This window comes from Nycticebus coucang, chromosome 22 (assembly GCF_027406575.1).
Source record: "Nycticebus coucang isolate mNycCou1 chromosome 22, mNycCou1.pri, whole genome shotgun sequence".
In the NCBI taxonomy this organism is placed as follows: Eukaryota; Metazoa; Chordata; class Mammalia; order Primates; family Lorisidae; genus Nycticebus; species Nycticebus coucang.
Window position 1 is genome coordinate 38,948,447 of NC_069801.1, and position 17,285 is coordinate 38,965,731.

The 17,285-nt window shown below is 38.1% G+C and overlaps 1 protein-coding gene and 1 long non-coding RNA gene across 2 annotated transcripts in view; one reads left to right on the forward strand and one right to left on the reverse strand.

The window, feature by feature from the left end:
• Positions 1-17,285, forward strand: part of CFAP57 (cilia and flagella associated protein 57) — a 104,667-nt gene that overhangs the window by 17,722 nt on the left and 69,660 nt on the right. Inside the window, exon 6 of the mRNA XM_053575840.1 lies at positions 2,764-2,916. Within this exon, the coding sequence (XP_053431815.1) occupies positions 2,764-2,916 (153 nt within the window). The remainder of the gene's footprint in view (positions 1-2,763; positions 2,917-17,285) is intronic.
• The window catches only part of LOC128574888 (uncharacterized), a 41,159-nt gene that overhangs the window by 17,392 nt on the left and 6,482 nt on the right, over positions 1-17,285 (reverse strand). The gene's annotated exons all lie outside the window — the stretch shown is intronic.

The following is a 17,285-nucleotide window of genomic DNA, read 5'->3' on the forward strand; positions in this document are numbered from 1 at the left end:
TTCTGGATGGGTTTACTTTTGTTAGGGAGGATTACGCTGGTCTTTATGGAGGATAGGTCTGAGAATATCCTGGAGAGCTGGTTTAGTTATGGCAAATTTCTTCAACATGTGAATGTCATTGAAGTATTTAATTTCTCCATCATAAATGAAACTCAGTTTAGCTGGGTATAGGATCCTGGGTTGAAAGTTGTTTTGTTTTAGGAGATTAAAAGTCGATGACCTTCCTCTTCTAGCTTGAAAGGTTTCAGCAGAGAGATCTGCAGTTATTCTAATATTCTTGCCCTTGTAGGTGATGGTTTTCTTTCGTCTGGCAGCTTTCAGAATTTTCTCCTTCATATTAACTTTAGTGAAATTGATTATGACGTGTCTGGGGGATGTCTTATTCGGGTTGAGTCGTGCTGGAGTTCTGAAACTGTCTGCTATCTGAATTTCAGAATCTCTTGGCATGTCTGGAAAGTTCTCCTTCATAATCTCATGGAGAAGAGACTGTGTGCCTTGTGAAGCCACTTCATCGCTTTCGGGGATCCCTATAAGACAAATGTTGGTTTTCTTCGAATTATCCCAGAGCTCTCTGAGAGAGTGGTCTGTTTTTGCCCTCCATTTCTCATCCTCTTTGAGAGTTTGGGAGCTTTCGAAAACTTTTTTGTCTTCAGTGTCGAAATCCTTTCTTCTGCTTGCTCCATTCTGTTACTGAGGGATTCTACTGTGTTTCTCAGATCTTTGAGGGATGCAACTTCTTGTCTCAAATGTCAAAATCTTTGGTCATTTGGTCTTTGAATTTGTTGAATTCTTAAGATATCTTTTGGGTTACTGCTTGGAGTTCTAATTCAATCTTATTTGCTATCCAGATTCTGAATTCGATTTCTGACATCTCAGCTATTTGTTTGTGCATGGGATCTTGTGCTGTGTCTGCCCCATTGATCCCTGGGGGAGTTGATCTACTCTGATTATTCATATTGCCAGAGTTTTTCTGTTGATTTCGCCTCATGATTGTTTTTCACCATTGCCTCTAGCTGTCCTCAGAGTTGGGGAGGTGTCTCTCCAAGATTAGATCCGAGTGGGATCACTCTATTGTTGCTTGATCTTTGTAAGGAGTGACCCTGTGTAGTTCCTCTGGGGCTGCTCCAGCTAGGGAGTTCTGGTTGTGGAAGCAGCTCCGGCGTGTGACACACCCGGATCCAGCAACAGGGCAGGAGGTGCTGCGCATGGTTCTGGGAGTGCCTGGCACCCAGTGACTTTGGCACAGAGAGCCCAAGGCTCCAGCAGTCTCTGGCCAGGAGAAGGGCTCTGCGTAGAGGCAGGGAGGGCTCCAGAGGGCACACAGCTACCAGTATGCCTGGCCAGACGAGCGGGCCAGTTTGGAGGCTGGGAGGACACAGGAGGGAGGACACAGGGTTGCATGGCTCCCGCAGTTCCTGGTCAGGGCATGCGGAGGCCCGATTAGTGTGGGGTCATGGCACAGATCTTAGGGAGGTCCAGGCAGCACCAAGCCCAGGAATTTAAGGTTGCTATGGGCTGTGACACCACGCACTCTACCCAGGGCAACAGCCCGAGCCTCCAGTGTGCCAAAACCATCTCACTCTGCCCCTAATGGTTAAGGCTGTAAGGCAGCTCAGTCCCCCTTTAGGCTGCTCAGTTGCTAGGTTACTAGGTCCAGCCTGCTCCTTGCTCTGGGACCCGGAGGGCGGAGCTTGCCAGGGCAGTTCTCTCACACAATGGCTCCCTGCAGCCCAGCTCAGTGGCTCTGTCTGGGGCCCCAGACAGTGCCCAAAGTTCTCCGCACTCCTGTCTAAGCTCTTCCCAAGGCAGTTCAACTGAGTGCCAAGTCCAAAAACACCAAAACAGTTCACAGGTAAGGCTTTTCCAGTTTGCAGTCTCACTGCTGCTTGTACTCACGGTTGCCGGCGTGATTAGGTCGATCAAACACATGCAACCACTTGCCAGTTTCCCACTGCTTTTGTCCTCCTCTTGGGGTCCAGAAGTCCCTTGCTGTCTCCCTGTATCCTCAAAGGGATAATTATAGGCAGATATCACCAGCGAGAGATGTCTGGAGTCTTATCTCCTAGACTCACCGTGCCCAGTTGCAGGGAAGCTGTTACTTGGTCGCCATCTTTAATCCAATCCCAGGAAATTTCTTCTTGAGGAGGAGTTTCAGCAAGTAGTGCAGCAGAAGCCATACTCAAAGGAATAAGGTCTATGTGGTAAGGACGTCGAAAAGGTGCATGCAGGCCAGCCTTTCAATAACTTCAGTTTTCATAGAAGATAAATCCAGGGAAAAGGAAATCTAATTTGATAATGTCTTCTGGGGGACTATAGACACTCTCAGAGACTACTGGCAGGAGTTGTGTGACCCTTTTCTTCTCAATGCTCTGTCACCTACCTCATGTGGTAAGAAGAGCTGTCACATGCCCCTATGCTGCCCTGAAGTGCACTCTGGTGTGCTTGGTGCCAGGTGATTACAAGCACTTGGCTTCCAATTGGTGGGCAAGAGCAGATTTAGACTGACACTTGTTTTAAGAGGGAATCTCAGATTGATAATTTTCACATGTGCTACTGTCTTATTATCTAGCTACCAATCACTTAAAGATGAATGCAGGGTGACATTTAAAATCCACAGAGGTGACTCAAGACCTCCCTTGTTCACACCTAAGGGGGATCCCAGGAAGCATTCCTGTCAGGGAATCTGTAAGATAAAATTGACAAAACTCTGAGAGCCTTAGCATGCCCTGACAAGGTGGGATAACTGTTTGGCATCTCGGACAGATTCCTGTGGACCCACAGAGCCATGACCCAAGTCAGTCTGACAAACAAGACGTACTCTGCATGTGCTTCAGCCCCTCAGAGGAGACCCTGATTGCCAGCACCAGTAAGAACCAACTGTACAGCATCACCATGTCCCTGACAGAGATCAGCAAGGCAAGTCTTCCTAGCAATGCTTCCTTCCAGACCAGGGCCTATGTGCCTGGGAGGGTGATGGGTCACCATGGGGGCAAATTTTAATCCACATAAGCTGAGCAGGGGCTCACTCACCCCTTTTGCTTATAGTAAAGCAAAAGAAATCCTAATTTTAATATGTCACATAGATGCACTCTGATACGCTCAGTGGGATTGTGAGGTTGCCACATCTTTGGAGGACACATTGGCCTTGTCACATTTGAATCCTGCATATCCTTTTGCCCAGCAATTGCACTTCAGGGAATTTAATCTGCTGCTGTATTTGCTCAAGTGCACAAATACATTTGCCTTCTACAAAAAGGTTTATTTTTGCTTTTTATTATTGTGGAATAACAAAACTGGTATAAATACACAGCAGACATTATAACAAAAAAGCATTATTAAAGATATAGGTCACATTGTATTTATAAAAGGTCCACTTTATCAAAACAACATATTACAATTTTGTCTGCATGTACCTAATAACATGGATTCAAAATGTGTAAAGCAAAAGAACGGAGCAACAAGGAAAACAGACCATCAATAATCATAGTAGGAAATTTTAACAAATCTTTCTCAGTATGGTGCTTTTTAAATAACAGCTTTATTGAGCTATAATTCACATGCAAATAACTAGTCAAGGTATACAATTCAATGGTTTTTATTATATTCAGAGTTGTGCAAGATGGTGAATCACCAATCTTAGAACATTTTCATGTTCAAAAAAAAAAAAAACACTTATCTTTTAGCTATTATTCCTCCATCCTCCTACCCTCAGCCTTCCCCTCCACTGTCCTAGGTAACCACTTACCTGTTTTATGCCTACATAGATTTGCCTGTTCTGGACATTTCATACAAAGGGAATCATACCATATATGAACTTTTATGTCTAGTTTTCAGTGTTCATCCACATTGTAGCATATATCAGTATTTCATTCCTTTTTATGGCTAAATAGTAGTCTGTGATATGGATATAACAATTTTGTTTATGCATCACATTTGGACAATTTGGTTGTTTCTCCCTTTCAGCTTTTATGAATAATCCTGCTATGAACATTCCTGTACTCATTTTTGTGTGAATATATGTTTCAATTTCTCTACCTAGAAGTGGTAACTCCATGTTTAACTATTTAAGGAACTGCCAGACTGTTTTCCATAGTGGCTATACCAATTTGTAGTCCCATTATCTGACTTTTTAATTATTGCCATCCTAGTGGGTGTGAAGTAGTATTTCATTGTGGTTTTGGTTTGCTTTTTCCTGATGATTAATGATGTTGAACATCTTTTCATGTACATTTACTCATTTGTATTTTTTCTTTGGAAAAATTTCTATTAGGATCTTTTGGCCATTTCTAAAAGTAGGTTATATGTTTTGTTATTGAGTTGTAAGAGTTCTTTTATGTATTTTAGATATAAGTCCTTTAGCAGATATGTGATTTGTAAGTATTTTCTCCCATTCCACAGGAATGTTCATGGTAGCATTATTCATAAAAGCCAAAAGGTAGAAACAACCCAAATGTACAAACAACCCAAATCTGATGCTTCTCTTTCCACTTTCTGGATAGTGCTCTTTGATGAGCCAAAGTTTTCAGTAAATCTAATTTATCTTTTTCTTTTGTTGGTTATGCTTTTGGTGTTGTATTTAAGAATCCAGTGCCATAGCTGCGGCCATGAAGATTTACCCCTGTATTTCTTCTAAGAGTTTTATAGTGTTAGCTCTGATAGTCAGGAGTTGGATCCATTTTTAGTTAATCTGCGTATATGGCATGGGGCAGGGATTCACCTTCATTATTTTCCATGTGGATGTCCAGTTATCCCAGCATCATTTGTTGGAAAGACTATTCTTTCTCCATTGAATGGTCTTGGCCCCTTTGCTGAAAATCAATTGACTTGTGTATTTATTTCTGGACTCTCAATTCTGTTCCATTGATTTCTTTTTCATTTTTCATGGCGGGACAACAATGTCTTGACTACTGTAGTTTTGCAGTAAGTTTTAAAATTGGGAATGCTCCACCTTTGTTCTTCTTTTTCAAGTTTGATTTGGCTTTTCTGGGTCCCTTACAATTCTACACTATTTTACAATTAGGTTGGTAGTTTCTACAAAGAAGCCATCTGGGATCCTGATAGGAACTGCACTAAATTTTTTTATAGATCAATCTGGGGAGGGTTGTTTTTTTTTTGTTTGTTTGTTTTTGCAGTTTTTGGCCAGGGCTGGGTTATGAACCCACCCCTCCGGCATATGGGGCCGGCGCTCCACCCCTCTGAGCCACAGGTGCTGCCCAGGAGGGTTGTTCTTAACAGTACTAAGACTTTGGATCCAAAAACATGGGGTATTTTCCATTTATTTAGGTCTTTTTAAAATTTTTTTCAGTGTTTCAGAGTAGTTTTCAGAGAATAACTTTTTTACTTAATTAAATTTATCTTTACATACTCCATTTTAGTCTTCTTGATGCTATTGTAAATGAAATTCTTTTTTAATTTCATTTTTGGATTATTAATTCCAAGTGTATAGAAATATAATTAATCTTGGCATACTGATCTTGTATCTTGAAACCTTGCTGAACTCACTTATTCATTCTAATAGTTTTTAGTGGATTCTTTAGGATTTTGCATATATGAGATCACATCATCTTTAATAGAGGTAGTTTTACTCTTCCTTTCTAACCTGAATGCCTTTTATTTATTTTCCATGGCTAATTGTCACAGCTAGAACCTCTAGTATAATACATTGTTAAGTAGAAGTGATGAGAGCAGACATCCTTCTCTTCCTCCTCATGTTAGGGGGAAAGCAGCTAGTCTTTCACTATTAAGTATAGAGCTATCTATAGGTTTTTTGAAGATATCCTTTATTAGGCTGAAAATATTTCCTTCTATGCCGTGTTTTTGAGTGTCATAAAAGTGTTGGATTTTGTCCAATGCTTTCCTTATGTCTGTTAAGATGATCATATGGGTTTTGTTTTCTAGTCTATTAATTTCTAGTCTATTAATGTATATTGTATTAAATGATTAATGTAGTATATTGTATTAAATGATTTTCAAATGTTAAACCACCCTTGCATTCTGGGATAAAGTCCACTTGATGGTATATAACCCTTTTATATGTTACTAGATTCAGTTTGTTAATATTTTGTTGGGGATTTTTGTGCTCATATTTATAAACAATACTGATCTGTAGTTTTCTTGTGATGTCTTTGTCCACTTTTGTTATCGGGGCCTCATAGGATGAACCAGGAAGTATTCTAGCCTTTCCTTATATACGTATTTTTGAAGAGTTTGTGAAGAATTGGCATAATTCTTCCTTATATGTTTGGTAAAATTTACCAGTGAAGCCATCTGGGCCTGGGTTTTTCTTCATAGGAAGGTTTTTTGGTTGATTTAATCTCTCTACCTGTTATACTTCTATTTAGGTTGTCTATTTCTTCTTGAGTTATTTCACAGTGGTGTCTTACTAGGAATTTGTCCATTTCATCTAAGTCATCTAATTTAGTAGCATATACTTTTCCACATTATTCCTTTACGATCCTTTTTATTTCTGTAAGCTTGATAGTAATGTCCCTTATTTCATTTCTGATTCTATTAATTTGATTTTCTCCCATTCTGTTGGTCTCTTCAAAGAATCAACTTTTAGTTTCATTAATTTTTCTCTACTGTTTTCCTATTTACTATTTCATTAATGTCTAATCTTTACTGTTTCCTTTCTTTGGTTTGTTTTAGGTTAAGTTTGCTCTTTTTTTCCAGTGTCTTAAGGTGAAGATTATTTTACTTATTTAAGATCTTTCCTCTTTGCAGTCATAAAATTTCCCTCTAATTATTGCTTCCTGCAAGTTTTGGTATGTTGTGTCTTCATTTTCATTCACCTCAAATATTTCCCATTTCCCTTTTGATTTCTTTTTTGACCTATTTCTTTTATGAGTGTATTATTTAATTTCCATGTATTTGTAGGTTTCCCTTTTTTGTTATTGATTTCTAATTTCATTCCATTGTGCTTAGAGGATATATTCTGTATTATTTATATTCACTGAGGTTTAGTGTATAGTGTATACCTGAGTGTACAGTTTCTCTTGGAGAATGTTATATGTGCAGTTGAGAGAAATGTATATTCTACTATTACTAGATTAGGTGTTCCATCAATGTTTGATAGGTCTAGTTGGTTTCTAGTGCTGTTCAAGTCTTCTGTTTCATGTTCTTGTCTTTCTCGTTGTCTTATCTGTTACTGAAAGTGGGGTATTGCACTCTTCAGCTCTTACTGGTAAATTGTCTATATTCCCCTTATAGTGTTTATCTTATACATTTTGGTGCTCTATTGATAGGTGCACATGTTTACAATTAATAAATCTTCCTGATGGATTGACCTTTTTGTTATCCTAAAATATCTGTTTCTAGTAACATTTTTTGTTTTGAAGCCTATTTTGTCTGATGTTACTTGAACCATTTCAGATTTCTTGTAGTTACTATTTCCATTATGTATCTTTTTCCATCCTTTTACTTTCAATAATGTTTGTATCTTTTATTCAAGTGTGTCTACCATACATAGCATGTAATTGGATCTTTTTATTAATCCTTTTTTAATAAGTCTTTTGTACATAGATCATAAATACATTTATGCCATTTCAGTGTGTTGATTATTTGTACAAATTGAAGTGCTTACATCATACTAATCAGCATAGCTTTCACCTCATTTACCCAATTACAGCATTAGGACATTTGTGTTCTACACATGATAGAACCAACTTGTACTTGCAATGTACTCCATAGTTGTGTTCCCCCTACTAACCTCTACTATCCCTCTCACCCTCTCCCCATCCCTTCCCTCCCCTTCCCTCCTTCATCCTAGGCTAAAGTTGTGTTTCATTTTTCATATGCAAGTGTGAGTTATTATAAATTGGTTTCACAGTAGTACTGAGTACATTGGATACTTTTTTTTTCCATTCCTGTGATACTTTAACTAAGAAGAATATTTTCCAGCTCCATCCATGTAAACATAAAAAAGGTAAAGTCTCCATTTTTTTTTTACTGCTGCATAGTATTCCATGATATACATATACCGTGATTTATTAATCCATTCATGGGTCAGTGGGCACTTGGGCTTCTTCCATGACTTGGCAATTATGAATTGATCTGCAGTGAACAATCTGGTGCAAATATCTTTATTGCCAAATGATTTTTGGTCCTTTGGATGTACACCTAGAAGAGGAATTGCAGGATCAAACGGCAGGTCTACATTTAGATCCCTGAGTGTTCTCCAAAATTCCTTCCAAAAGTAATGTACTAGCTTGCATTCCCACCAGCAGTGCAGAAGTGTTCCCTTTTCTTCACATCCACGCCAACATCTGTTTTTTGGGGATTTTGTGATGTGGGCTGCTCTTACTGGAGTTAGATGGTATCTCAGAGTAGTTTTGGTTTGCATTTCTCTGATAATTAATGATGATGAGCATTTTTTCATGTGTCTGTAGGCCATGTACCTGTCTTCTTCAGAGAAGCTTCTGTTCATGTCTCTTGCCCACAGTGAAAGGGGATCACTTGTTTTTTGCTTAATAATAAGTTTGAGTTCTCTGTGGATTCTGGTTATTACACCTTTGTCGGTAGTATAACTTGCAAAAATCCTCTCCCATTCTGAGGGCTGTCTATTTGCTTTACTTAGTGTGTTCTTGGCAGTGCAGAAGCTTTTTAATTTTATCAGATCCCAGTAATGTATTTTTGATGTTGCTTCAATTGTCTTCCTCATGAAGTACTCTTCCAGGCCAATTTTCTCAAGCGTTTCTCCTGCACTCTCTCTAAGAATATTTATAGTTTCATGTCTTAAGTTTAAGTCCTTTAACCAGTGAGAGTCAATTTTTGTTAGAGGAGAAAGGTATGGGTCCAGTTTCAGTCTTCTATAAATTGCCAGCCAATTCATCCAGCACCATTTATTGAATAGGGAATCTTTCTCCCAATTTATATTTTTAATAGGCTTATCGAAAATCAAATGATGATAAGTGTCTGGGTTCACCTCTTGGTCTTCAATTCTGTTCCATACATCTACCTCTCTGTTTTTGTGCCAGTACCATGCTGTTTTGATCACTATCGATTTATAATACAGTCTGAAGTCTGGAAACGTGATTCCTCCTGCTTTGTTTTTATTTCTGAGTAATGTCTTGGCTATTCGAGGTTTTTTTCTGTTTCCATATAAAACGAAGTACTAATTTTTCCAGGTCTTTAAAATATGAGAGAGGTGCTTTAATAGGGATCGCATTAAATCTGTTGCTTTACGTAGTATAGACATTTTAACAATGTTGATTCTTCCCAGCCATGAGCATGGTATATTTTTCCATTTGTTAACATCTTCAGCTATTTCTTTTCTCAGAGTTTCATAGTTCTCTTTATAGAGATCTTTTACATCCTTAGTTAGATACACTCCCAGATAGTTCATCTTCTTTGGCACTATTGTAAAGAGAATAGAATCCTTGATTGTTTTTTCCCCTTGACTATTGTTTGTGTATATAAAGGCTACAGATTTATGAGTGTTAATTTTGTATCCTGAGACGTTACTATATTCCTTGATCACTTCTATGAGTTTTGTAGTTGATTCCCTGGGTTTTCCAGATATATAGTTATATCGTCTGCAAAGAGTGACAGTTTGATCTCCTGTGGTCCTATTTGGATCCCCTTGATTGCCTTCTGTTGCCTGATTGCAGTGGCTAAGACTTCCATTACAATGTTAAAAAAGCAGTTGGAGACAGTGGGCATCCTTGCCTGGTTCCTGATGTGAGTGGAAATGATTTCAGTTTTACTCCATTCACTATGATATGGTCTGTGGGTTTGCTGTAGATGGCCTCTATCAGTTTAAGAAATGTTCCTTCTATACCTATTTTCTTAAGCATTCTGATCAAGAAAGAATGCTGGATATTGTCAAAAGCTTTTTCTGCATCAATTGAGAGAATCATATGGTCTTTGTTTTTTAATTTGTTTATGTGATGTATTATATTTATGGATTTACGTATATTGAACCATCCTTGGGACCCTGGGATGAAACGCACCTGGTCATGGTGTATAATTTGTTTGATGTGTTGTTGGATTCTGTTTGGTAGGATCTTATTGAATATTTTTGCATCAATATTCATTAGAGATATTGGTCTATAATTTTCTTTTCTTGTTGGGTCTTTTCCTGGTTTGGGGATCAGGGTGATATTTGCTTCATAGAATGAGTTGGGAAGTATTCCTTCTTTTTCTATGTTTTGGAAAAGATTAAGCAATATAGGTACTAGTTCCTCTTTAAAGGTTTGGTAGAATTCTGATGTGAAGCCATCTGGTACCGGGCTTTTCTTTTGGGGGAGATTTCTATTTATTTATTTATTTATTTATTTATTTTTATTGTTAAATCATAGCTGTGTACATTAGTGCAATCAAGGGGTGCAATGTACTGGTTTCATATACAATCTGAAATATTCTCATCACACTGTTCAACGTAGCCTTCATGGCATTTTCTTACTTACTGTATGTAGGCATTTGTATTCTGCATTTAGTAAGTTTCACCTGTACCCATTCTAAGATGCACCATAGGTGTGGCCCCATCAACTACCCTGCCTCCAGCATAAACCTCCCCCCTCCCTTCCCCTTCCTTGGCCCTTTCCCCATAGTCTTGTGCTATAGTTGGGTTATAGCCTTCATGTGAAAGCTATAAATTACCTTCATAGAAGAGCTGAGTACATTGGATACTTTTTCTTCCATTCTTTTTGGGGAGATTTCTTATAGTTGATGCTATTTCAGAGCTTGTTATAGGTTTGTTCAACATTTCCACTTCTTTCTGGCTAAGTCTAGGAGGGTGGCATGTTTCCAAGTATTGATATTTTTCCTTCAGATTTTCATACTTCTGAGAGAGTTTTATGTAGTATTCATTAAGGATTTGTTGAATTTCTGAGGAGTCTGTTGTTATTTGGCCTTTATCATTTCTGACTGATGAAATTAGGGATTTTACTCTTCTACTTCTGGTTAGGTTAGCCAACGGTTTATCTATTTTATTGACCTTTTCAAAAAAAACTCTTTGATTGGTTGAGTTGTATGATTCTTTTGTTTTCAATTTCATTTAGTTCTGTTCTAATTTTAGTTATTTCTTTTCTTCTGCTGGGTTTAGGGTTGGAAAATTCTTCCTTTTCCAGTTTCTTGAGATGTCCCATTAAGTTATTGACTTCCTCTCTTTCCATTCTCTTGAGGAAGGCTTGCAACGCTATAAATTTTCCTCTTAGGACCACCTTTGCTATATCCCAGAGGTTCTGATAGTTCGTTTCTTCATTATTGTTTGTCTCCAAAAATTTGGTAATTTCCTTCTCGTCTATGACCCAGCTATTGTTCGGCATGAGGTTATTTAGTTTCCCAGTTTTTGTATGCACGTGGAGATTCCTGTTGTTACTGAGTTCAACTTTTATTCTGTGGTGGTCCCAGAAAATACAAGGAATGATGCTGAGGTTAGACTTGTGACCTAAGATGCAATCAATTTTGGAGGATGATCCATGGGCTGATGAGAAGAATATGTATTCGGTTTTGTTAGGATGAAATGTTCTGTAGATGTCTATTAGATGCAAATGTTGAATGGTTAAGTTTAATTCTAAAATTTTTTTGAGGGTCTATCCAACGCTGCTGGAGGAGTGTTAAAGTCTCCAACAATTATGGTGCTGGGGGAAATCAAGTTGCTCATGTCAGTTAGAGTTTCTCTTATAAATTGAGGTGAATTCTGGTTGGGTGCATAAATCTCATCATGTTGAGTGTTGTCCTTAACAAATAAGAAGTGACCATCATTGTCTTTTCTTACTTTGATTGGTTTAAAGCCTATTGTATCTGCGAATAAAATTGCAACACCTGCTCTTTTCTGATTTCCATTTGCCTGAATTATAGATGACCATCCCTTCACCCCAAGTCTATGTTTATCTTTTAAGGTAAGGTGAGATTCTTGAATGCATCAGATGTCTGGCCTGAGTTTTTGAATCCAGTCAGCCAACCTGTCTCTCTTTAGAGGCCAATTTAAGCCATTCACATTAATTGAGAGTAATGATAAACCAGAAAGAATTTTGGGTATCGGGTTTTTTGAAAGTCCAGTGAACATTTTTAATCCTTTTGCCACTATGGAAGTTAGAATTTGATCAAAAGTTTCTGAGTGATTTTACTTTGGCGGTGGGGGATTGTGTTGTTCATTATGGAGGATAGGTCTGAGAATATCCTGAAGAGCTGGTTTAGTTATGGCAAATTACTTCAACATGTGAATGTAATTAAAGTATTTAATTTCTTCATCATAGATGAAACTCAGTTTAGCTGGATACAGGATCGTGGGTTGAAAGTTATTTTGTTTAAGGAGATTAAAGGTCAATGACCACCCTCTTCTAGCTTGAAAGGTTTCAACGGAGAGATCTGAAGTCATTCTAATGTTCTTCCCCTTGTATGTAATGGTTTTCTTACGTCTTACAGCTTTCAGAATTTTATCCTTCATATTAACCTTAGTGAAATTAATTATAATCTGTATGAGAATTATTATTTGGGTTGAGTCATGCCAGTGTTCTAAAACTGTCTGCTATCTGAATTTCAGAATCTCTGGGCATGTCTGGAAAATTCTCTTTAATTATTTCATGAAGTAAAGCATCTGTATCCTTCACAGCAACCTCATCACTTTCAGGTATTCCTATAAGGCGAATATTAGACCTCTTTGAATTATCCCAGAGCTCTCTGAGAGAATGATCCATTTTTGTTCTCCACTTTTTTTCCTCTTTGAGTGTTTGGGAGCATTCAAAAGCTTTGTCTTCAATATCAGAGTTCCTTTCTTCTGCCTGCTCCATTCTGTTACTGAGGGATTCTACTGTATTTTTTAGATCTTTGAGGGCTGCAATTTTTTGCTTTTATGTGTCAAAATCTTTGGTCATTTTGTCTTTAAATTCATTGAATTCTTGAGACATCTTTTGAATTTCTGCTTTAAATTCTAATTTCATCATTTCCTCCATTTTGTTGATCCTATTTGCTATCCAAACTCTGAACTTGATTTCTGACATCTCAGCCATTTGTTTGTGAATAGGATCTTGTGCTGTGTCTGCTTTATCATTTCTTGGGGAAGTTGATCTACTCTGATTGTTCATGTTGCCAGAGTTTTTCCACTAATTCCGCTTCATGATTGTTTTTCACTGTAGGCTAGGTGGCCTGGTAAGGTGAGATTGGATTGGGGTTTCCGAGAGTTGTGGTTAACCAGCCTTTTGTTAGTGATCTGGGACTGATGACTGCAGCTTTTTCCCCTTTAGCTTTGCAAAGGACCTGTAGAGTATTACAGTCTGAGGCTGGGGAAACCTGCTTGGTGAGGTAGAGTTAGGTGGCTCAGTCTTGTATTCAACTGGTTCTTGTCCGATTCTGGTGGATCAGTGACTCTGGTGAAGTCTTCGCTGTGAAGAAATACGAGAAATTAAGAAACCCCACCTCCCCAGACTACAACTGGAATGGGGAAATCGACCCTTCCTGTTACTACACAACCAGGATATCACCCAAGAGGGTCCTTGGGTGATTGTCCCAAGTTAGGGGTTCCAAACCAATTGACCCAGTCAGTACGAACTCTCAGGTGGGAGAGCTTGAAAGGTCTCCGTCAGCTAGATAGCAGAGGTCTCTGCTCAGATTTGGCTCTCTCTGGTGCTTTACAGAGTCAGAAAGTAGCACAGTAGGACCAGGGGGCTGAGTCTCTTTCTCCACTTTGTTCCTTTTTCACGCCCAATCACAGGTGACCCCACAGGGCTGCAGTCTTGCTCCCTCCAGTAATGCGAAGTGCCCCGGCTTAGCAGCTATCAGAGTCAAAGGAAGGTCAATGCCCCCGAGGCCCAGCCACTGCCCTCAGCTACCAGCCAGCTGGGGGAGCTGAGGCCTGCCTGCCTCATGTGTTCAATAGCCACTGGCAAGTGTTCCACTTGGGCTCAGTCTAACCCTGGGGGTACCAGGCCAGCAAATGCTTGTCTCCCTCAACTTGTTAGATTCAGATTTATACTAATTAAATGCCAGTTTAGGTATATAAAAGCTGGTTGGGCACCTGTAGCTCAGTGGTTAGGGTGCCAGCCACATGCTCCAGGGCTGGTGGGTTCAAACCTGGCCTGGGGCTGCTAAACAACAACAACAAAATAGCTGGGCATTGTGATGGGTGCCTGTAGTCTCAGCTACTCATGAGGCTGAGGCAAGAGGATTGCATGAGCCTAAGAGTTTGAGTTTGCTGTGAGCTATGATGCTATAGCACTCTACCAAGGGCTAGAGTCAGACTCTGTCTCAAAACAAAAAAAAAAAAAAAAAGATATATAAATGTTACAATTATATATCTATATTCCCTTTTCTCATTTTTGTGATATTATTGTTTTGTATATTATACCTATAAATTTTATAAACCAGGGGCAGTGCCTGTGGCTCAAAGGAGTAGGGTGCCAGCCCCATATGCAGAAGGTGGCGGGTTCAAACCCAGCCCTGGCCAAAAACTGCAAAAAAAAAAAAAAATTATAAACCAAATAATGTATTATTATAATTATTACCTTAAATCTTATCTTTTAAAAAAACTAAGGGAATAATGGGGAACAATTATATATGTATAGCTTTTTTATATTAACCTTTTTTATCATTTCTGGTTCTCTTCATTTGTTCCTGTGGCCTTGAGTTACCATTGGAGTTATTTCTTTAATCCATTACACATTTGTTTCCACCCACCATCTATGTCCTATAATTGGCAAATATATTACATTCTGTATGTTGATAGGCCAACAGTATATTATATACAGGGTTTTGCAAACATTTTTGTATGGATAACAAAATAAGTACATAGAAACTGATAAGTACAAAACAAAATAAGTACATAAAAACTGTTTTTTAAATCAGTTAATGAAGAAAAAAGATGAAATATGTATTTATATTGTCTTTTATAATTATGTCATTACCTGACCAGCTCTGTGTTTTATGTGGATTTGAATTACTGTCTGGGGCCACTTGCTTTCAACTGGATTTCCTGTAAGGCAGGTATGTTAGCAACACATTCTTTAAATTTTTGTTGGTAATGTTTTTATCTCATCTTCAGTTTTGAAAGATAGCTTTGCAGGATATAAGATTCTTGGGTGACAAGTTGTTGTTATTTTTGTTTTTTCTTTAAGCACTTTGAACATGTTAATCCATGCTCTTCTGGCTTCCTTTGTTTTTGCTAAAACGTCTACTGTTAACATTATTGAGATTACCTGGTAAATTTTTCTCTTGATGCTTTCAAATTTTTCTTCTTGTCTTTGGCTTTCAGTATTTTTCCTGTGATATGTCTTTTTATGGATCATTTTGTGATTTTCCTACTTGGAGTTCATTGTGCTTCCTATGTGTTTACATTAAAATTTTTTTAATAAACTAGAAATTTTCTAGCTTTTTTTTTTTTTGTAGAGACAGAGTCTCACTTTATGGCCTTCGGTAGAGTGCCATGGCATCACACAGCTCACAGCAACCTCCAACTCCTGGGCTTCAGCGATTCTCTTGCCTCAGCCTCCTGAGTAGCTGGGACTACAGGCGCCCACCACGACGCCCAGCTATTTTTTTGTTGTTGCAGTTCAGCCGGGGCTGGGTTTGAACCCACCACCCTCGGTATATGGGGCCAGTGCCTTACCGACTGAGCCACAGGCACCACCCTAGCTATTATTTATTAAAACATTTTTTTCTGCTTCTTTTTCTTTCACTTTTCCTTTGATACTCATACTATATTATGCATTAGTTTCTTTGATGGTGTCCCACATTTATCTGAGGCTCGGTTAATTTTTCTTCTTTTTTCTCTCTGTTCTTCAAATGCATAATCCTTATTGATCTATCAAGTTCCCTTTTATTGATGAGATCTGTTTATTGTTGACTATTTGATATACATTGTCATCATTCCTTTCTTTACTTCTAAATTATGGTTTCCTTTAGTTCTTTGAACACGTTTATAATGGCAACTTTGAAGCTTTTGTCTGTTAGATCCAACATGTGGGTATTCTACCAAGGAGTTTCTATTGCCTGTGAGTAAAAAATAAAGGAAATTAAAACAACTCTGTGATGTTTCTTTATAAGAAGTTTCTGTATTATATTACCAAGAATCATAAAGGTAGATATCACCAGTGATTTCTGAGGACAGGGGAGATTGGGAATCCTATTGTGGTGATGATAGGAATGTAAATAGCGATTCTAGTGAACCGTCTATATGTAACAGCCATTCTAGTGAACAATCTCAATAGTTCTTAGTCAAATAGAGAATTTATGTATGTACCTTGTTATCCAGTAATCTGCCACTGGATACAAATCAGGAGTTTATTTCATCCTGCAAGGCCATTAAAGAATATGTACAAAGATGCTCCCGATAGTGTTTATAGCAGTGAAGAGTTGAAAACAATTTACATGTCTATCCCTAGTGTAATAGAGAAGTAAAGTAGCTGTACAGAAGCTTTTCAGTTTAATTAAGTCCCATTTGTTTATTTTTGTTGTTGCAATTGCCAGGGCAGTCTTCTTCATGAAGTCTTTCTGCAGGCCAATATCTTCCAGTGTTTTTCCTATGCTTTCTTTAACGATTTTTATTGTTTCATGCCTTAAATTTAAATCCTTTATCCATCTTGAATCAATTTCTGTGAGTGGAGAAAGGTGCAGGTCCAGTTTCAGTCTTTTACATGTGGATATCCAGTTCTCCCAACACCATTTATTGAATAAGGAGTCTTTCCCACAAGGTATGTTTTTGTTTGGTTTATCGAAGATAAGGTGGTTATAAGTTGTTGGTTTCATTTCCTGGTTTTCTATTCGATTCCAAATGTGGACACCAGTACCATGCTGTCTTGACCACTATGCCCTTGTAGTACAGCCTAAAATCTGGTATGGTGATATCCCCAGCTTTGTTTTTATTACTAAGAACTGCCTTAGCTATACAGGTTTTTTTTCTGGTTCCATACAAAACGCAGAATCATTTTTTCCAAATCTTGAAAGTATGATGTTGGTATTTTAATAGGAATGGCATTGAATAGATAGATTGGTTTGGGAAGTATAGACATTTTAACAATGTTGATTCTTCCCATCCATGAGCGTGGTATGTTCTTCCATTTGTTAATATCCTCTGCTATTTCCTTTCTGAGGATTTCATAATTTTCTTTATAGAGGTCCTTCACCTCCTTCGTTAGGTATATTCCTAGGTATTTCATTTTTTTTAAAACTGTGGTGAAGGGAGTTGTGTCCTTAGTTAGCCTCTCATCTCGACTGTTATTGGTATATATAAAGGCTACTGACTTGTGAACATTGATTTTATATCCTGAAACATTACTGTATTTTTTGATGACTTTTGGGAGTCTTGTGCTTGAGTCTTTGCGATTCTCTAAGTATAAGATCATGTCGTC